The 21,758-nt window shown below is 45.6% G+C and overlaps 2 protein-coding genes across 3 annotated transcripts in view; one reads left to right on the top strand and one right to left on the bottom strand.

The window, feature by feature from the left end:
* PLCD1 (phospholipase C delta 1) overlaps window positions 1–21,758 on the bottom strand; it is a 59,405-nt gene that overhangs the window by 29,099 nt on the left and 8,548 nt on the right. Inside the window, exons 1-3 of one of the 2 annotated variants that reach the window (XM_009558286.2) lie at window positions 20,900–21,200; window positions 15,946–16,110; window positions 3,621–3,849 (exon numbers count right to left, since the gene is read on the bottom strand). In XM_009558286.2, coding sequence (XP_009556581.1) covers window positions 3,621–3,849; window positions 15,946–16,110; window positions 20,900–20,999 — 494 coding nt within the window. In that variant the 5' untranslated portion in view covers window positions 21,000–21,200. Of the gene's footprint in view, window positions 1–3,620; window positions 3,850–15,945; window positions 16,111–20,899; window positions 21,201–21,758 lie in introns of those variants that run through there. The other variant, XM_054060173.1, reaches the window with a different exon arrangement.
* The window catches only part of DLEC1 (DLEC1 cilia and flagella associated protein), an 88,416-nt gene continuing 87,888 nt past the window's right edge, over window positions 21,231–21,758 (top strand). Inside the window, exon 1 of the mRNA XM_054060171.1 lies at window positions 21,231–21,655. Within this exon, the coding sequence (XP_053916146.1) occupies window positions 21,569–21,655 (87 nt within the window). The 5' untranslated portion in view covers window positions 21,231–21,568. The remainder of the gene's footprint in view (window positions 21,656–21,758) is intronic.

Raw genomic sequence — 21,758 nt, 5'->3', positions numbered from 1 at the left:
CCCTCTCGTTCTATCACAAGCCTTTATGAATAGCCCCCTCTTCAGCTTTCCTGTAGGCCCCCTTCAGGTAGTGGAAAGTCACTATAAGGTCTCCTCAGAGCCTTCTCTTCTCAAGGCTGAACAAGCCCAACTCTCTCAGCCTGTCCTCATACGGAAGTTTCTCCAGCCCTCTGATCATCTTTATAACCCTCCTCTAGACCTGTTCCAACAGCTCCATATCCTTCTTACAGTGAGGATTCCAGAACTGGACACAGTATTCCAGATGAGGTCTCACAAGAGAGGAATAGAGGGGCAGAATCCCTTCCCTCACCCTGCTGGCCACACTTCTCTTGATGCAGGTGCTAAGGAATGACCTTCTGGGCTATGGGCGCACATTGCCAGCTCACGTTGAGCTTCTCATCAGGAGTAATGCGCAACTCTAGTGAGCCAAGGGGAAATCCAGTCTGTCGTGGCCAGAAGGGAGCAGTAGGTCTGGCTTAACACAAACTGCACGTAGAAACTACTCTTGCTCTAACCACTGCAAAAAAAAAAACTCATCTTTTTGAAAAAGTTTGCAGTCATTTCTACTGATCATGAGCACCCAGAGGTCACACATATATCCAAAGTTGACTCTGGAAGGCAATATATGGGCAGTAAAAGGCAGGCATGAAAGAGTCACCGATGGGTCCTGCCTGCAAAAGGAGGATGTTTTTCTTACACCCTCGACGAGAGGCCAAGCAGTGTAGGAGGGAAACCAGAGAACCTACAAAGAGTAGAGGCCCACAGGTGCAAGTGCAAGCAGGAAACAGAGAAAAAGACTAGAGACAACTGAGGCCTCAACCTGTCATTTCAGCAGTGTTTGGTCCCCAAAACACCCAAACTCAACATGTATCTGGATACCCACAGGTTTGAAAGAGCATAGAGGAGCTGGATGAATTAGCACTTCAGCTGAAATTCTTCTCATCTAATACGAACACCATTTTGCAGCCTCAGTTGTGGGTTTTCCTTCCACCTTATGTGCTTATTTGGGCCAGGAAGATCTAGGAAAAAGCTGTTCCCATTCCTGTATACATCCAGAGAGAGCCTACCTACCTCTTGTTTTTAAAGGATCTGCCAGCTCCAAGGCTACCAGCTTTCTATTAGAAACCAAAGAGAGATGACTGAAACTACCTGGCAGATAGCCTATGAATGTGCTCATAACAGGAACGCTGCAAAACTTCTGGTAAATGATTTTCAATCAGAAGAAAAGTTCATACATAAATCCCAGAATCAAAGCAGATGGTGGCATACTACTCAAATGAAAGGTCCCTGTATTTTCCTCCCTGCACACATACCTGCAATATTTACTAAATAACCTGTGTCAGCTTGTTTCAAGGTTGAATCTGATGCTTAATAAAACAGTACCATATGCATAAGAACATCAGGAGTACTCATCAATCATGTAGGAGTTTATCTTTGTAGGAATACAGGAGTGGAAAGGACACAGATGACACTAAATTGAGTCTCTTGCTACCATTGGCAACTCTATTGTATTCTACACTGAAAAAAACCCATCTGAAATGAGCAAGATTTTTGTTTTCAATACTTGTTGTCAAAATCTTGCAAGCTCTTTACTTGCTTTGCAAGGTTTTGGAGGCTGGGAAAGATGCACTGCAAGGCAATTCTCCAGTCACAGGACACAGGCAGGGCACCCAACGCTTCTCCTTGTTTAATGACTCTTCCCCTTCTATGGTCACAGATGCAGAGAACACTTCTGAGGTTTAGAAAAATCTGAGTAAGCCCACGCTGCCAAGCAGACCTAGTGAAGACAGTCTAAATTTAAAATCCCAGGCTTTAATTAAACACCATCAAATTTCAAATGAGAAATCATGCTGTTCTGTAATTCCAGGTTACGTTAAACGGCCTGAGACAATCCCAGATTGGAAGCCAGCACTGCACGGTAATTACTCTTCCAGAAATATGGCTTGCTATCCACCCTATTTAGCTTCAATTCTGCTTTCCAAAGACAGAGAGGCACTTTTCCACACTGGAAATTTACAGCCTTCTTCCCTTGCAAATGTCATTATTATTTTTTTCCCCCTAGCAATCTTATCTCTTCTTACGGAGAAGATTTTCAGCAATATAGTCAATTTGATACATTCCAAGGACAACTTTCTGTAGCCCAGAATTTCCCCACATATTGTGGGGTGGGGAAAGCCTTCCCATTTTAAAGAAAAACTGCCATGGTGCAACATTTCCAACAGCATCAAAGTTTCAAGATTTCAGCTTGTCTACGGACTGCTACCTACCACTATGGACACACAACTGATAACTCTGCTGAGGAATGCCCTTGTAGCCTATAGGCGGAGTAACGATCCAAAAAGACACTCAGAGTGCAGGAGACACACAGCATCTCACACACATCAGAACTAATGGAGTCTGATTCCTTTAAACAAACAGCACTGTGGCTGTGCATAAATACTTATCAGACTTCAGAGAATCCACAGAGAGTAAAGCCTGATGAAAGGTCAGCATTTATATGCCATCACCTTCATCATGAGTACCTTATTACCCAGCAGGGAACCCCCATGGAGTGAAGCCTCGACTGTGGGCAAGGTTCCCTGATGCCTGCTCAGGCTCAGGCTCCTGCTACGTGATTTTCCCCAGGTGAGGGGTTTGCATCTCCCCTCATCTCCATGGATGCTTTGATGTTGAACAAGGCATGAAGCTCACACAGCCTTTTGTCACAGAAAGTGCTATCTGGTTTCCTCTCCGATAGCTGGATGCCTATTTTTGTGAATCTTAAAGGAACTTAATGTATTATGACTTCTGTGGCTCTCTCAAATCAGGGCAAAATTGGGGAGCAGGTTCATATGTCATGGTCAGAGCCTCAGACACACGGGGACTGCAGAAAATCCACCAAAAACTGCACCCACAGCTACTGTCTCTTTCTGTAAATATATGACACCTGTGGTCACAAAACAACTTATTGAGTGAAATACAGCACCAGGAAAAATTCCCTGTGAATCCAGCACAGCCAGGATTTTACCCAATAACTAACTCATTCTGCATTTCACAACTAATTCACTCTCCTTTCCCGCTCTGCTGCTTTTCCTTTCCAATGTCTGCATTGTCACTAGAGCAATGGCAAATTGTTGCAGGGCAAAACCTCCTCTCATGCTCAGGAAAATAAGGAATAATTTCAGTAAAGCCAGTAGAGCTACCCCAGAGTAAAATTGGCAGTCAGAAGAGGAGAATCAGTTCCCTAGCCTTATATTACTGAGAAACATGATAAACAACGTGGGCTTTTCATGCCTTGCCAAGAAGTGCCTGTCCTGGAGTTTGCTGCAATGCGAATGAAACAGACCCCTGAAGAATACAAAAACTAATGATTGTTTTATCTGGAGCTCCCTGAAAGAGGCATTTCTTTGCTTAAGGAGCTATGTGAAGCCTGAACCTACTTTTGCCTGTATCACAGTAAAACAGGAGGGAAGAAAAAGCAGTGCAAAACAGGGAGTTTGCCGGGGTGCCAAGTCAGTACGAGGGAAAACTCAGTGCCCAAGGCCAATAGGAAAAAAGGGGGTTAGTCTCCTGTCTCCACCCACAGAGAAAAACAAGTGCATCTTTGTGTGTCATTAATCACTTCATAAGGCAAAGGATACTGTTGGAGTTTCTGTTTCTGGTTCATGGAGTTGCTGTGGGCTATGATTTTTGCAAGGCCGGAGATCCAGTGGTTGGCATCATCCTCTGAACTCGCAATGAGATCCAGGTTTTTACGCTGGTCTTTGAAAATGATGGAAAAGCAGCGATACTCTGGGACATCCTTGGCGTATTTTTCCATACCTTCTGTTTTATGGCCTGACCTCACATCCCGAATATCTTCAATGGAGACTGTGGAAAGAAAGCAGAGCCTGCTGTCAGCAGGGGTTCAGTCAGCCTTATCTCTACTTAGTCAGGGATATTAAGAAATTACTCTTTCTCCTACTTCTGCAGCCTCTGGAAGATTCCCTTCTCTTTCTCCCCTTCCCCAAACTTTGGTACTAGAAAAAGCAAGAAAATTAAAAATTAAAAACCTTCTTTCCCCATGTTCTTTGTTTAACAAAGAAGCAGAATAAACACTAGATGACATACTGTGATATCATGTTTATGAGATACAGATCACTGCCAAGAATTTGGTTCCAGTCCTTGGAGCATCCCTGATTTGATCTCTGCTCACATTTTAGAGTGGGGAGAATGGAGTTGTGCCTCCCTATGAACATGACCTCACGGAAATGTAAGGTGACTTCAGTAAGAGGAAGGCAGGGACCAAAACAGTCATTGTTTTGCTTGCAAAAGAATGTAAAAAGCCAAAATTTTAAATCCTATATATTCTTCCCAGTCACACCAGTGGAAATTATGGGGGCTAAAACCAAAGCTTCAGAACAGTTTGGCGTCACCCATACTCCATGCTCACCCTGGTCAATGGCAGACTTGATCCTCTTTGCTGTAAGAAAGCAAAACACTGCCTTCAAGACCATCATTCCCCATTTCCATCTCTTCCCCTCCGCTAGTAGAAATGAGCCCTGAAGGCATACCAAATTTGCAAAATGCACATACAAGGTGATACAGAAAGTGTGGTGCATCCAAGAGACTACATAGTTAATCAAATATAAGTCACTAAGACACCCCTACTCTGACCCTGAGAGCATGCAGGTGCCCTCAGGCAAGATCCCAGCAGTACCCACAGCTTCTTTTTATTCTCTCAAGGGCCACCAAATACCTTTACTGAGAGGAAAGGGCAGAAACTGCTGAACCACATTTTACTGCTGCTACTTAACTGCAAAGCAAGGATGGCAATAAATGGCAAAAATGTTTGTAACAGTGTTGAAGTCCACAACCGAGAAAGTCTCATTGCATTTACTTGGGTGGGAGACAGACCAGTTAACACTTTGCAAACACTTACTAATACCATCTCAGGGCACACGTAGAAAAGGCAACACAGCTGAAAGATATTCAGCCATTGTCTATAACAAGCATGACAAAAATATATATAAAATCACTGGAATTTGAAAAAAAAAACCCCACCCCTTAACTTCTTATTCCAAATTGTAAATTACAGGTAAAAATTATTTCCTGTGTCACAGATTGGTGAGATCAATTTTATTTGTGCTTCTCTTGAAGGAGCTTTGTTGAAATGCAGTATGTGACTATAAAATACGCCATGGGAGAAACTCGCCTTTAAACATCCATTTTATCCACTCCTTTTACACTGTTGCAATTTCACCATTGAAGCACCCAGTTCACTCAAAGTCAACATTGCAGAAAAATGCAACTCAGCATCCACCCTTCACATTTTTAGAATGGCTGTCCTGAGATCATCTAAAAATAATCAGATGCTCATTAGAGTCTGAAAGCTTTCCTTTTGACCCAGGGCAGTCACGATGATGCTCAGCTGCTGAGAAACAAAAAAAAAAAAACCAACACACGTGATTCTGTGAAAACTTCAGCCTTCAAAAACCAGTGACTTCCCGTAACCAACACCTGGTGTTTTCTTTAATTTCCCATCACATCCTGGGATGGTCAAACGTCTTCCACAGCACTTTGCCGGTTTGGTTCCTATACAAGAACATACTGTGAGGGCCCTCCTGGAGCTGGCAAAGCTCCTCCCTGACAATTATGAGCAATTATCTTTGTGTGGTCTTTTATTATCACTTCATGAAGGCCAACAGTCAATCAGTTGTTGGGGAGAGGAGGAGAAGGTCAGGTTGGGTTGGGCTGCTGTGGAATTACATTATCTGGCCAATTCACAGTAGAGTGAAAGTTTATGGGTTTGAGTACTGAAACCACCCTTGAAAGAAAAGGGCTGCAATCCTCTTGCAGCTGGGCTGCTAAGTGAGAGCCTTGCTAGTGATTTTGCCCATTAACTAGGACATAGGGCAAATCAGAGTGATTGTGCCTTAGAATCATAGAATAGAATCATTGAATGGTTTGGATTGGAAGGGTCCTCAAAGACCATCCAGTTCCAACCACCCTGCCATGAGCAGAGACACCTTCCACTACATCAAGTTGCTCAAAGCCTCATCCAACTTTGTCTTGGAACACCTCAAGGGATGGGGCATCCACGACTTCTCTGGGCAACCTGTGGCAGTGCCTCACCACCCTCACAATCAAAAATTTCTTCCTAATATCTAATCTATATCTCTGCTCTTCCAGCTTAAAAGCATTCCCCCATATCCTGTCCCTGCACTCCCTGAAGAGGCCTTCTCAGCTTTCCTGTAGGCCCTCTTTAAGTACTGAATTAGGTAGAACAACACCCTTAACTTAAAGAATGCTATCGTGTTTGGATGGATTCAGTTCAGTCATAATGTCTATATTTTAGTTACCTTCATTTTACAGCCAATGAGGGGAAAGAAGAAAGCTTTTGGAACACAAATGTTCTGTTCTATTTAAAAAAAAAAAAAAAAAATAGGGTAAGATAAATCACATGCTTAATCCATGTCTACAGTGGACCACTGGCCATGAGCATCTCAGTATCAGACATGTGCCATGCAGATGGTCCCTAAGTAGGTGATTCTCTCACTCCCGGTCTCTTCTGGTTATGGCAATGCAAGTGGAAGGATCATCCTGCTGTTCCTCACCACCTGCCAACTGCTCACTACTGCTTGGCTTATAAGAGTTATTGTCCCTTCAGGATGGCTAGCAAGTCTGTTTGTGCAATCAATCCCTAAACTTTGGGTTGGCAACGACACAGTGTTTCCAAGACTAGAAAATCTGATGTTAAATATTGGAAATTTATAATGGATTTTTGGAAACCGTTATCTGGCAAAGTGAACCCACTGGAAAAGAGAGCTGTGTGGGAGGAAAAAAAAATTGAAAACCTATGTCTGGATGGGCTGTTTTGATCACTGTGGGGGTATGCTGAGAAGAGGATAACAAAGGGCACAGAGCTCCTCCATGCAGAATAGGTACCAGAAAGGCTGAAGAACAGGACTGACGTCGACTGTAGTCACACAAGAGACAAGGAGAGAAACTATCAACACGGGAACTGTTAAAACAGCAGAGTAAGGGAGGACACTTTTTAAAGCTTTCCATAGCTTGGTTGTGTATACTGCTTTCATCTATCAATAAAAAAGCTTAAGCCAAAGGAGTCAGCCCAAGCCATCTGCAAATGCTATCTCTTTTCTGGAAAATCTTAACCCAGCATGAGTACATTATCAGCTGTTCCCAGACAGGGAGCACACTGTATTAGCCATCCCAAATTAACTGTATTCTCAGCTAAGCTATCTGCAAGGAGAAATCAGAAATAAGTGAGGGACAAAGATGTTTCACAGCAGAAGAACACTTACAGCAAACACCTATCAATCATGTAACCCTGCAACCTCCCTGTTCCTTTCCCATCACGCCACAGTGGGGAGGTAACCACAAGCAGAAAAGAACCTGCAAAGTTTGCATCATCTTCTCCTGAGTGTTTACGTGTGCTGAAGAGGCGCTTTGTGTAAAGCCCAACAGAAGGAAGCTTGTGTCCTCCCTGGCCTCCAGAGTCGAACAGGTTACCTCCCAGTCAGCCTTCGTGGCTGCTGCAGATGCTGCTGGGCCAGCGCCATGGCCGATGGCTCTCTGCTCACATGGACATACAGCAGCATTCCCCAGAGCCGGTGAAATTACTTGTCCAAACTAGTCTCTGGCAGCTGTGAGTAGTTTTTTTTTAATCCTCCTTTCAATTTTTATCACTGGATACTGCCCTTGCACACCTCCCTTGATAGTTCTCAGCCCAGTGCCCTTCTCCTCTTTTCCCCTGGCACTTGCAGGCAGGTATGATCAGGCCCGCAGGCTGCAGGAGGACAATTTTCACAGCCATAATGTTTCCAAGCACTCTACATGTATCTTTTGGGTACCTCTTTCGATTTGGATTTTTGTCTTCACGTCTTTCAAGGAGATTGCTGTTAGGGTAAGAACAGCCCTCCGAGGAAAATAAAAGCTGTGATTCATGTTGATGTGCCTGTATCCAGACTTAGAGGGTCTGCAAATACCCAAGCCCAAAGCAGTGACCCACTATACTTGCTGGGTGGGTGCAGAGCCTCACCTGTGCCTCTGTCTGACCCAAAGACTCCCTCATGCCATGGAAGGTAGTTCCACTTCTATGAAACTTCCCCTATCTTCCTCCAGTAGGACCTAGGCTGGCCTGACCAACCCCCATGAGGTGCCCTCACACCTCACCCTAATGCAAGGATTTCAGCCCTACGTGCACATGGAGAGAGGTTGGCCATTTGCATGAGAACCGTTCCTGCAGGAAGCAGTAGGGAGAGGGACACAAATTCAATCTCCCTATCACCCCAGAAGTTGTAACCCCAGAGGTTTCAGGCTTCAGGAGTGCATCCTAGTCACACATATGCACTATGAGCCACTGGGCAGCCAAAAATACAGGTATTGAAGATGCAGAAGGATAAGCCTGATGACAAGGTGCCTGATGATTAGAGCACTTGTCTGAGAGAAGAGCTCTGGCCGTTGGCTCTTCTACATTTCTTCCTCCCATCACTGCTCCTCAGACAAAACGTCCGGACTATGTAGGGAGAACGGACTGTGAAACACTTGGGTAATTCTAAAGAATGTAGTGAAAGGAGGAATGAAGGCAGAGGGCAATCACCCTTTGCCTTCCTCTTTTTTTGGCGGACAACCCTTTGAGAGGAGATATTTTGTCTTACACAAAAAAAAAAAAAAAAACAAAAGAACAAGGAACAGAACCCACATTTCCTACAAAGCACTGAGCATGTGAAGGAAAAGGACCAAAAGGTGCTTCTCTTTCCTTGTGCCTTTCATAGACTCATAGAATGGTTTGGGTTGGAAGGGACCTTAAAGATCATCCAGTTCCAACCCCCTGCCATGGGCAGGGACACCCCACTAAATCAGGCTGCCCAAGGCCCCATCCAACCTGGCCTTGTACCGCCTTTGCTGACAAAGAGAGAGAGGAGGGTGGATGTATAGACACTTGGTAGCATTGCCAAAACAGCTGGCCTTGAGCTACTCATGAGGGGAGGATGGCAGTTTTTTCACGCGAGGGGGAATACTCCTCAGATCCTTCCCTTTCCTTATCCTCCCTCCCAGTCATTAACAAGTGATCTCTACAATGTGGCGTTCAGTCACATTGAATTACTCCATCCCACTCTAATTGTCTTAATAAGTCACTTCTGTTTACTGTCAGGAAACACAGATGAGAAAGGTGGTGCTCAGCTGTTAATAGCTTGCACTGTATTTGCACACAATACTCCATGTCTGCAGAGAGATCAGACCTTCGCCAGCTGCCGCTCAGCCACACTATCTTAGCATCTTGTCAAGAACAGATGAAAGCTGCTCCGTCACCCCAGGACTGCTCTGCCAGCCAGGATGGCTGCAGCAAGACTACACGAGTTTCACAACACACAGAGCACGTGGGGTAAACTGGCTCTGCGTGCTGCTTCTCTCTTTGGTCTCATCCCAGAAAAAGCAGTTTAGTTGATTTCAGTTTCACCACAGGTGGCTGCTGCTAATGGCCAAACACAGTTGGGATCAGGACCATTGCAATCAGCAGGAGCTGGAGCACTGTCAACTCCCTGGACCAGGAACATCAAAGGCTATCCATCACCCTCATTGCTGAGAGAGGCATTACCATAATGATTCAAGGGTGGCTGTAGCATGAGCTCCACTGTGCTGTGCCTCCTTAGCCCTGAACATATTGCACTCTCATCTTTCAGGTGGGTGAATTACTGCAGGTCCCAGCTGCTGATCCCTCATCCATTCTCTTCTCCTCTCCCCCTCCACTGACTTGCTCAGCATGCTGTTTTAATTTGAGATCTGCCACGCAGCAGTCTGCCCTCATTGCTGGTGTGTGTCACCAGCTGACAACCAGTGATATAATGTGCATGCCATTTTACAGGTTGTTTGGAAATACCTTTTAATATAAGATCTTTACCCAATCTTCCTGACTACGCATCACAGCTTGGGCATTGATGTAAATGGAATGATCTCTATTTGCATTCCTTCCACACATCACAAACGGGGCACTACAAACTATTTCTGCAACCGGTTCCCACTTCTCCTGCCATTGCAGTACCACTAAATTTGGATCTAAGACTCAACACTTCTGTCTACGCATTTAACATATGCTCTGGAGAATAAGGTCAATATTTGTCAGCATGCTGCCTGTGATGAAAACTGTCCCGGCAACACATGCGGTGGCCTGATTCAAAATTAAATCGATAAAACAGGCAGCCCCACATTCGAAATGACTTGTTTTATGGATTGAGTGATTTTGATAAAAACTAATGAGACCCACAGACAGACGGTTTTGTTTTCACAGCTGACGGCTGCCTTGCATAACACATTCGCATCAGCAAATATTTTTTCCAGGGATAAATACATATCTGACCATGAAGCAATGATTCCTAAATCAACTGCCTAAGCAGCTCCAGAAGGAAGGTGTTTGTGTGGTCAGCTGCCTGCTGCATGTATACAGGTTGCTGAGAATTTATGTTGACTTTAGGCACTTATCAGGAACAATCTAAAGGTTTCACTTTCTGACTTTAGCAGAGCAATTTCATGTCCTTTCTGTTCTTCTGGAAGCAATGCAGGGCATTAATTCAATGGTGATAATTGTTCATTCTTCCACCAAAAAATGGCATGTTCATTGCATGACATTTTAAAGGCATTCCCAAATTTCACAGGCTCAAGAATGAAGGAAAACATTTTCTGCTGAACTCTGATAGCAGGCTATGAACACAAAGCTTTTGTGCTATGTTTGAACCATGCAAAAGCATGCTAGAATTGGGCTGGAAGTCAGAGGAATTGGAAGAAATTATATGTATTTTTAATAGCAAAGATAATCGATCATTAGATCAAAACATCAATTTCATTACTTTAAGCAGCAACACAAACATCACTTGCAACATTCAGTTGAGCAACTGAATTTAGCTTACCTCTGTAAATAGCTCCCCAAACTGATTCATTTAACCAAAACACAGAAAAAAATTGCAACAATAGTAGTTTTGAAGTAAAGCTTTTGCCAGAAATTGAAATATTTTAGCCCAAACTCATACTTCTTTCTTGACTACAGTTCGTGACTCAGTGACGCACTCCCAGTGAGTCATCCTTAGTGCAATGTGTGAAGCTCACTCACGGCTGTTACGGAAAACGTCATCTCCCTGAGCCTCTAGGGGAGAAGAAGTGCAGGAGACAGCAAAGCACCAGCTTCTCCAGGGCTCCACTATAGCAGCCCAAAACCTAAACGACTCATTCAGTCTTTTCCTTCTGGCTTTGAACGTTTAGTTTCCCCACCAAACGCTCAAAAGGATGTTTCACTGGAAAGTTTTCAACTGTTCCTACAAATCCCCAAGTTTTTAAAAGGATTGAGTCTGGCTTAAGTGAGCTCACGCTAGGGATTTCAGCTGGTTTAAGGAAAGACTTTAAAAAATCGATTTCACTGAAAGCAGCACATGCTTTCTTGCTCTTTTTTTTTTTTTCCACATAGACCAGACCGGATATCTGAGCACAGCTAAACAGGACAGTGCTACCGAGTGGCTGCTTCTCTCTAAACACAAGCCCCTCTGCCTCCTTTGGCTCCCCTCCCTCTCACCTTAGTGATGGTTAGGAGTGAAGGCTCTTACTGAACTGGCTGTTTACCAGCCCCCTTGTACAAACCTTTGCTTTGCCTCCAAACTGTTAATCTTGCCACTTGAACCCTGTTGCCTTGGCCCCAAGGAGAAAGTTGTCCTACGTGTAAAAGCCTCATCGGCCAAACAAACACCCACCCTGACCATGGCTCTACACAACATTTAAGATAACAGAGAGCAGCAGTGTGTTTGTGCAGCTCAGACACAGGATACAGCAGGCTAAAGTGGAAAAAATGGATTTTTAAAGACACTTTTGTGTAGCCCTTTGTGCCCAGCACTCCCACGTTTCTGTGGGAGCTGACCAGAGAGTAAGCACAAGGCATTGTTCGTTGGAAAACTGACCACCTTAGATGCTTCTAGGGTTTCCCTTGGGTCTAAATGGAACATACCGAAAAATAATGGATTATGGCTAATAAGGAAAAGATGGATTAGGTTCCACCTGTGTAGAAATCATACTGTAATGGCAACCTGTCCTCCAAATAGCCCCATGGGTGTTACAGTTATCAAGACAGCATCTGGTCTAAATTCCCAGTTGTTTAAAATGAAGACAACAGAGGAAGGTACTGGTTGTACATGTGTATCTAATCCAGACAACGTCTGTGCCTCTGACAACCCTGATAGGTTGGGCTTTTTTAACTTCAAGCATCTGAGATTCTTCTGTCCAACCTTGGCTGTCCCCAGTTTTATCTACTAGACACAATGGTTTACAGCTTTTCTGCATGATTATAAGAACAGTACTACTAATAACAGGAAACTGTCCATACAAAAACATAACCCTTACCCCAGCCAGACTTTGCTGCTCTGAGGTGCCTCCATCTGCTTACCCTCAGCAATGCTGAGATTAGACCTGTAGATAAAACCTTCTGGTTTCCATCCTGCTCATTCTTTCCCCTTCCTCAAAAAGGCAGCTTATCAGTAGCTTTAGAAAGTCTTTGTATTTGAGGGCAAAGGTACTGTCTGTTAACAAGGAAGGCTGACCCTCTGGAGAGACTCGCCTTGAAGATCCTGATTTTGAATATCAAATCATGACCCTGCACTCTTCCTCTGCTTTTTACACACCTACACACACCACCCCAAACGAGAAGGCAGTTGTAGTCATAGAGCCCACCAGAGGAAACAACAACATTAACCAGGGATAATCCTCTCTATACTTAAATACATAGAAGCCTGGTGAAGTTAAAAGCTCAAGAAACAAACTCACACTTTGAAAGCTTGTGAATGGAAGGTCTCAGAGGACCAAGAGAGGAGAATGGTATGAGAAAAATGGATGTCCTTGGCTTATGGCTTGGGACTGGGCAGGCATCTCTCCAGTACTCATCTCTGTTGCTGATTTCCACATTCAGGTACGTCTTGAGCACCTGTAGAAAGCAGCCCTTAGGTGGCCCTCCAGCCCTCCCAAAACCATGTGCCACAGCTTCACATCCTTCAGGAAGTATGTTGGACACAGCCCGCCCTGGTACACCTGGTAGGTCAATCTGGCACCACGCCTGCTCCCACAGCCTGATGGGCATACAGCCACAAAACCAGCGCAGCCAGTGCCCTGCCAGAACAGCAAGGACAAGCTCTGCCTTGACTGCTTCATCTCCCTTCCTTCTATCCTGACGGAAAGAAAAGAAGGGACCTTTCTCTGGGGAACGCTGCTCCTGCAGGGAGGCATTTTGGAGCACATGTGTGGGTGTGAGTTAGTAGGCAGTGTTACTCTATCTTCACTTTGTGCTGAAGACACTCCTCAGGCACAGCAAGTTCTGCTTCCTGCAGTGGCACTGCCTCCATCTCCTGCAGTGTGGCAATGTTCGCTGTGCCCAGTCAGCAAAGTAAATCCACACCCGCGCAGACACACTCCCAGCCTTTGCCCAACACCCGGCTCAAAAGATTTGATCTCACTGCAAGGCACTTATTGCAGCTTAGTATATAAAAAGGTTACAGTACTGCCAGCTCTCCACACTGCTTCTCCAGCGATGGAAGTGATGGGTTCAACTGGCGCTTCTCCAAGCAGACCTCAAGATCCCTGAGTCTACAGCATAAGGATTCCCATTTACTTCAGAGGAACATGGGGGATCAGGATGGTTACTGGGGTCACTCTCAGCCCCCTTAATTTGGAAACTGCTGGCTCAGAGCACAGAAAAGCAAGCTCCAAAAGTCAGTCTTCTCAACTCATGCCCTTGTTTGATTTATAGCAAGACATTACCTGGGACTTTGCTTTTATATGGGACAGAGCTCAACAGAGCAGGCATTCCTAGGAAGCAAATGATCACTAAGGCCTCTCTGTTTCTTGTCTTTGTCATGGGTTATTGCACTGGTACCTAGACAGCCCAGCTGAGGGCAGGACCCTGCTATGCTAGGCATGCAAACACACGGTGAGGGACAGCCTCTCATCCGAAGCCTTTTATAGCAAGATAGAGGAGAAGAAAGGAAACGTGCTGGGAAGGATGCACAAAAAGATTAGGTAAACCTGAAGGCCACATGAGAAGAGTGTGGCCTTCAGGCTTATAAGCAAAACCTATTTTAGAATCACATAGAATCATAGAAAGGTTGGAAGGAACCTTTAAAGGTCATCTAGTCCAGCCCCTTTGCAATGAGCAGGGACATCTTCAACTCAATCAGGTTGCTCCAAGCTCCATCCAACCTGAACTTGAATGTTTCCAGAGACAGGGCATCGACCACCTCTCTGAGCAACAAATTCCAGTGTTTCACCATGCTCATGGTCAAAGATTTCTTCCTTATATCTAGTCTGAATATACTCTCTTCTAGTTTAAAACCTTTCCTCCTTGTTCTATCACAACAGACCCTACTAAAAAGCCTGTCCTCATCTTTCTTACAGGCCTCCTTTAATTATTGAAGGGCCGCAATAAGGTCTCCTTGGAGCCTTCTCTTCTCTAGACTGAACAACACAACTCTCCCAGGCTGTCTTCATAGGAGAAATGGTCCACCCCTCTGACCATTTTTGTGGCCCTCCTCTGGATTCACTCCAACAGTCCATGTATTTCCTGCGCTGAGGTCTCCAAAGCTGGATGCAGGACTCCGGGTTGTGTCCCACCAGAGTGGAGTAGAGGAGCAGAATAACCTCCCTCCACCTGCTGGTCACACTCCTTTTGATGCAGCCCAGGATACAGTTTGTTTTATGGGATGCAAGAGCACATTAACGACTCATGTCCAGCTCTTCATCCACCTATATCCCCAGGTTCTTCTTCACCAGGCTGCTCTCAATCCCTTTATCCCCCAGCCTGTATTGATACTGGGGATTGCCCTGACCAAAGTACAGGACCTTGCACTTGGCCTTTTTGAACCTCATGAGATTCACATGGGCACATTTCTTGAGCTTGTCCAGGTCCCACTGGATGGCATCCCATTCCCCAGGGGTGTCAATCACACCACTCAGCTTGTTGTTATCTGCAAACTCGCTGAAGGTGCACTCAATCACAGTGTCTATGTCATTGATGAAAGTATTACACAGTATTTTGCCCTGCTACCTTACTCCTCCTACTGAAAATATGATTACTACGTGTGGGAGGGAGATTATTTGGGAGACCCACCCTTCCTTTAACTAACAGAGATTGTTTCAATAAAAATTGTGTAAAGAACATGGACAGTGTGTTCTACAGTTCAGCAAGCCATAAAATACAGTCCATGTTATTCATTTACCTCCTGGCTTTATAAGACTGTGATGATGAGTGGCAGAGAAATGTGTCAGAAAAATACCAAATGAGAAGGAAAAACAGATATAAACTGATACACGCTATGCCTCATCCTCAATTATAGCCCCAAGATGGGCGATGCTGGCACTGAATGGTTTTCCCTGTGTCTATACGATCGTGAATATTGTATCTGGACCTTTACAATAGGGCAGATTCTGAGTTTCCAAGATAAGGATGAGAAAACACTTTCCTTTCCAGAGGTAGGCTGGCAGGAGCCAGCCCATGGATTTCTAAATGTCTGTGGTTCGCTTGCAAGGCTTAAATGCCAACTTTCGATAGGGCTGCAGGCAGACAAGAAGTGTTCTGCCAGAGCTCAGACCAACAGCTCAAGCACACCATACCACCCCACAGATGCTCAAGCCATGTCTCATACCGAGCATCAGGGCTTGGGCACCCAAACGACCTGAACTTTTGCTTTGGAGAGGAAATGAACCAGACAGGGCTACTGAGACCAGAACAGCCCACCCCACAACAATTCTAAGCAGTAGCTCATGAGCTTGGGAAATGTGGCCATTCCTGACGCAGCAGATTCCTTCCAACTGTATATTACAGGAGATGTCATCTCATTGGTCCAAGCCCTACATCCACACCACAAACATAATAGTCCTGGCTCAGCCCAAGCACCTCTCCCCACAGTGCCCAACACCTGTAATGAAGCAAACTCTACTCACAGATCTGTGACTCGGGAGACCTCAGAATCTTCTTCGATTCCTGCCATATAGTTTTGCAGTCCTCCTGGAGTTTATAAAAACGTTCCTTTCTCCAAGAGCCTGACTTCACTTTTAGCAGCTGGCTGCCTTTCAGGAGGAACTTCAGATCCTTGTCATCTTTCAAGCCTGCAGAGAAACAGCAGTGGCAATGTTTTAAGAGTCAACTCAAGAAATTATAAACTTAAGAGTCTTCCCTTCCACAGGACACCAGTCACAGACAGAGACAGACCACTGCAGTGCAGCCAGGACAGCAGAGCAGGGAAACCTAGAAATCTGCCATGACAGACTTAACACTCACAAAAGAGGCTCAAGATTTGTAGCAGCTTTCCAGTATTTAAACGGGTCCTACAGGAGAGCTGGGGAGGGGCTCTTGATCAGGGAGTGCAGGGACAGGATGAGGGGGAATGGTTTTAAGCTGAAAGAGGGGAGATTTAGATTAGATATTATGAAGAAATTTTTGTCTGTGAGGGTGGTGAGGCACTGGCACAAGTTGCCCAGAGAAGTCATGGATGGTCCATTCCTGGTAGTGTTCAAGGCTAGGCTGGATAAGGCTTTGAGCAATCTGATCCAGTGGGAGGTGTCCCTGGCCCTAGCAGGGGTGTTGGAACTGGAAATCTATTCTACAGCAGATTTCCTTTGTGGAAACAGGAATACACAAAGATATCTCTCTTCCTTCTCCTGCAAGAAGTCCCTTCCTATCCACATGGGAATTTTGAAGATCAGTGTCATGAGGCGTAGGACATACATAGATATGTTTGGTGACGGGCAACATCACATCAATCAAATAGTAATAAGGTAGTGAACACACTCTTCTCATTGCCCAGCTAGTATCCAAAAGGTTCTTTATCCTTCTTACCCTACTAGCCCACCACGATGCCAAGTAATAATAACCAGACTTGCTGATGCTAGGAACTTTGGATTTCACAGCTTAGGCAAGATTCAGGAAGGCACTGAGACATCTAGAGAGGCAACCAGCATCTACCAAGGCTTTGAAAACATAGGTTTGGCATTGCACCTAGTTTTGAATGTCTCAGCAGTATATGACTTCCACATACCTAAATACCTTGGAGAATCTGTCCCTCGAACCAACCATTAATTACAGACTTGAAGTGCGTAGGCTGAGGAGGGTGAGAGCGTGAAACATGAGAAACACATTCTGGGCTTTCTGTAATAGGCACCTTGCATCTCTCTGACACTGAACGAAAGGCTGGGTCAAAGCTGGTGAAAAGCACTTAACTCTGTAGTACTGACCAAGTACAACTCAACTTAATGGGCTTTTTGCTAACCTTATCTTGACAATGCAGATGAAATGCTCACGATAACCACTTGGGAAGTTGCAGCCAGCTGGCACTCACTTCATGGGAAACTTCCTGATGCCGTGTACACATAACATGGGGTCTCAATAAGCAGAAACTCAACTTAACTGAAATACGCAATAACATTTATATTGCCCTGTAGCGTTCCCCTGTGCCACCAGGCTTGTTCTTCTCTGGAAGACACAGCTGCCTTGAATTGCTCCTTTTTGAACAAGGCAATGCAATAAAATACCAAATACTACTTCAGGCCTGCTTGAAAAACAGAATGCAGGATGAGATCCAAGTGGCCAAAGCCTCAGCCAATTTGTACAGGAAAGTGAAGTGCTCGGTGTTTGTGGACCATCAGGGTGGGTCATGGTGGCAGCAGCAATAAGCAGCACTGTGTCTTTGTAGCTGGGATATGTTGACTTAAAGAGAGTGTTTTAAGCTGCCAAAGCAAGCTTGAGATCTCTGACAGAGATGAATATTAGGGTGTCCGGTCTCCCCTCAGCGAGCTGCTCACAGCATTTCACTGTGACACTCCAACATCGAGGAGCACACCTGGAGCTGAGCCTGGCTGAGTGAGACGTTCAGGGTTGAAAGACCCCAGAGGGAGCTGCGGATCCTGAAAAGGTGGTCATGGCCTCTCTCTTTCCTCTTAAATTCAATTAGCTATCTCATTAATTAAGTGTCTTCCCATGCTACAGCATACCCTGGGCCTCTCAGGTCATATCTGGTCTGGAGGCTTCCACAAGGAGAATTGGAATGCTTCCTCCTCTGGAAACCTCAGAAAGAAATGCATGGAGAGAAGTAAAAAGTCCACCTCCTGCAAAGCACAGAAGGGCGAAAGGTTGACCTCAGCTATGGGACCTGGTACACTCTCCTGGGTTTGCTGAGTTTTAAGCACACTCAGGGCTTGAACAAGAGGCCAGGTCATCCAGAGGAGGGACAGACATCACAAGAGCTTCACAGGTCCTCCATCTCCTGAGTTGTGGTGCTAGGGCTTCCTCTCTGAAGCAAAGGTCCTGCAAGTGTGGAGATGACATTTACAGATTTAGGCCTCACTAACATCTCTAGGATACCCCTCAAGGTTGCTGGAGAGGACTAGAAGGAAGACCTGTCATCCTAGCATGACATGAGGAGGAAAGCAGGAAAACCATCAATTCCTTTGTATGCCTACGTGCATAAGGGTGCAATGAGAAGTCCCTGCTAACTGAGGTGTGCTTCGTTACACAGACTCATGCAGCATATGTAATGTTCCACACTGCCTGGGTGTCTCAAAGAGCTGCACCGATGTAATACAGGCAAATCTGGAAGGGCACAGGCAGTGGTCAAGGGCAGATTCCCCTCTCCAGGCTCAATCCACACAGGTCAGACACAAGCTGGAGCTCAGAGCCTTTCATCCTGCTCACTTGCACAGCTGGTCATTGCATTAGCATGGTTTAAAAATCGCCTTCCTCTTCAGAGGGTCAAACTATGGATTGGGAACAGCCCTCCCATCCATCCTTGGATGCTGTTTCTGAGGACCACTGCACTTCACAGGAGGGAAAATGAGGAGGGATGGTGCATGGTGAAAGCATGGCAAAGATCGAAGATGGCAGAGACCATGAGTCAGAGGGTAGCAAGAGAAGCCAGGAAGGGAATGGAGCCAAGCTTGCATCTAGGAGATAGCTAGTTCAGTCAGAAAAAGGGCAAGAGGGCTAATCATGGGTATCTAAAAGCTCCATCATTCCTTTGATGTCGGAGGCCTTTTAGATAGAGGACGATCATCCAGCACTGATCTCTGCTGATGGTGACCCCAAGTCCCGACCAAATGACCCCGCAGTGGGTCTTGAGGAAGGAGGAGCATCCCCTTGGCCAGGTGGGCAAAGCTTGCTTTAGACCTGCTCTCCGTCTGTCTTAGCAGCAGTTCAAGCCCAGACAGCCAAGCAAGCCGTGAAGGAGGGCTGGTGTTTTTGGCCCTGCTTCCTACGTGCAGTCCAAGCACTGCCACAGACTCTTTAAATGACCTTGGGTGAGTCACTTAGCCTCTGTATTCCTATTTAGAAAGCACCAGCATTTTGTCAGGACAGAGAAAGAGCAGAAGACGCTCTGATCTGCTGATACAGGAATAACAAAGGCACCCCTGACGTGTCAGTGGGACACTACTCTCAGCTGGTCATTTGAACTGCTTTATAGCAAAATAAAACACCTTTTCCCAGCAGAAACTTGCTTTCAGGTTTTATGCCTGAACCACCTCCTGATGATTTCTGCCCAGCTCCCCCAGGGAGCAGAGGAGGTTTGCTGTCCAGAGCTCCATCTCACAGCAACAGAAACTTCTGTATGAAGGGAACCAAGGTCTTTATACACACACATCGTTTAAAAACTCAAAACCACTGTGCAGCAGGACAAAGATATTGGTTTTCCGTTACAGAACAACACTGGGCATGAGAAGCACAATCAGCATACTGAAACAGATGTCCCAAATCCTACCTAAGACATGTGGCAGGACTGTGTCTTGCTTAGCATCCTCTGTGTAATACCAAGTACTTACTTGGCATGCAAAATCACAGCGTGCGTTTCATGGGTCAGGGCCCCCTCCTCGCAAAGTATCAATCACAGACTTTCTAAACAGAATATATTTAGTGTGCAGTAAATTTCAGAGTGACAATCATGTTTGGCAAAGGCAGCAGCACCTTAAGCACACACAGCACTGCAATAAACATGAAGTTAATATGAAAGCTATAAAGTTTAATACACTAAGACATCAAAAATGTTAACCTTTGTATTCCCATCAGGTTTACAGCAAACAAGAAATACAATAAAACAATAGCTCTCAGTGTAAAAGCCAGGCTCTGAGTTCACTAAAGAGGTAAGATGATGTCTATAGAAGACAGTGATAATCCATATTTCTGCATTGTTCATGCAGATCTGCTGATCTGATATAAACACTTTAATTGCAACTGCTATAAAACAAGCCCCTTCCTGCCTGCACTCCCTTTACCACCTGGTTTAAGACTTAACATAGTTCAGGTTTGCCTGTGTAAAAGGGCAGATAGCCTTTCTGATAAAATCTAAGGATGGGTAAATGTTGATTTTCCATTTCCATTTTTCCATTTCCACCTGCCCTCTGTAGTCACAGAAATCAAGGGACTCACATCCACTTGGTCTCTCTCTCCAGAGTGCAGGGACCGGCAGTGAATTCACAGCTAGACACAGAAATTATGAAACTCCCTGGGTTTCCTCTTTCTTTACATCTGGTGAATGCAGACCTCTGAGTGGTTCCACGGGCTCTTACAGCAACTGGCATTACACCACCGAGTTCTAAAGCCAGGCAGGAAAAGGGCACTGCCTTCCCCAAACACCCTCGACCAGTGACAGTTCAGAAAGCCCAGCAAGAGATTCGGAAACCAACCCTTTGCCAAGCAGATCTCACTTTCTTTAATGCCTCGAATGAAGCGGTTTATACATCTGACAAGTGGCTACAGGCAAAGGAAAGAAAAAGAAACCTCAGGAGTTTAAAAATAACTTTGGAGTTGCCTTTAAGGTGGAGCAGTGCCTCTACACAGGGAAGAGAGGCTGAAGCGAAGCAGCTGCCAGCGTGTAGAAGTGTGTAAGGGTCTGGACAACTTGTCCCTTACCCAGCCTGATGCCGTTCAACGCGGCCACTCTACGGCTCTGCTCCAGCAGGATGTTTTCCTGGGACACGCTGCGCTTGGGTTGCCTCCGGATGCACTGCATGATCCAGTGTCGGGCTCAGGGAGACCTGTCGGGCGTTGGGAAGGATGGAGGCCCAAGCCACCCCTGCAGGAATCCCTGCTCATCCAGGAGCCTCCGGCGTGCGCAGCGTCAAACAAGTCTCCAAGGCAGAGCTCAGACAGAGGAAAGGAGAGGAGGGCAGAGTCCAGCTGGGGGTGGGACCCAGGGAAGTCTCTCCTCCTGCTTCACTCACCAGCACACACTGGATGCACAAATACACGGGATGCACAATTAGCAGTGAGGCAACTGCCGGCAGCTGCCCTGGTAGAAGGAACAAGTTTTCCTACAGTCACACGCCAGTGGGTTTTTATGCATCATTTCCCGAGCCTGGAGGAGTTCCAAATACTGTTTGTGGCTCCCGATCAGTGCCTGGGGCTTGTCAGCTTTGCCTGCCCACAAACGCCTGGATCCCAGAGCGCTTCACTCCACCCTTTCTCTTCTGTGCACAGCTGCTCCGTGCTGTTCCCACTGACATGCAGTGAAGAGCAAGGGAATATCACCTTTTAGCCAGGGCAGATGTAGCCCAAAAGCTGTTCGGAAACTATGTTTTAATGCTCCTCTTTTTCCACCTAGAGAAGAGCATTTTCCTAAGATTCTGGAAAGCGTCTTTTCTGCCACCGATTTCCTGCATGACTTGGGTGAGTCTCTTACCCTGCGTTTCCACATCGCTTTGGGTTTATTCTTGTAATTCTGATTTATCCTACAGTCTGGTACAGGAATAAGCCCCCCATCAGTGGTTTG

Source organism: Cuculus canorus, chromosome 2 (assembly GCF_017976375.1).
Source record: "Cuculus canorus isolate bCucCan1 chromosome 2, bCucCan1.pri, whole genome shotgun sequence".
Classification (NCBI taxonomy): Eukaryota; Metazoa; Chordata; class Aves; order Cuculiformes; family Cuculidae; genus Cuculus; species Cuculus canorus.
This window is presented reverse-complemented; position numbering and strand designations above follow the sequence as displayed.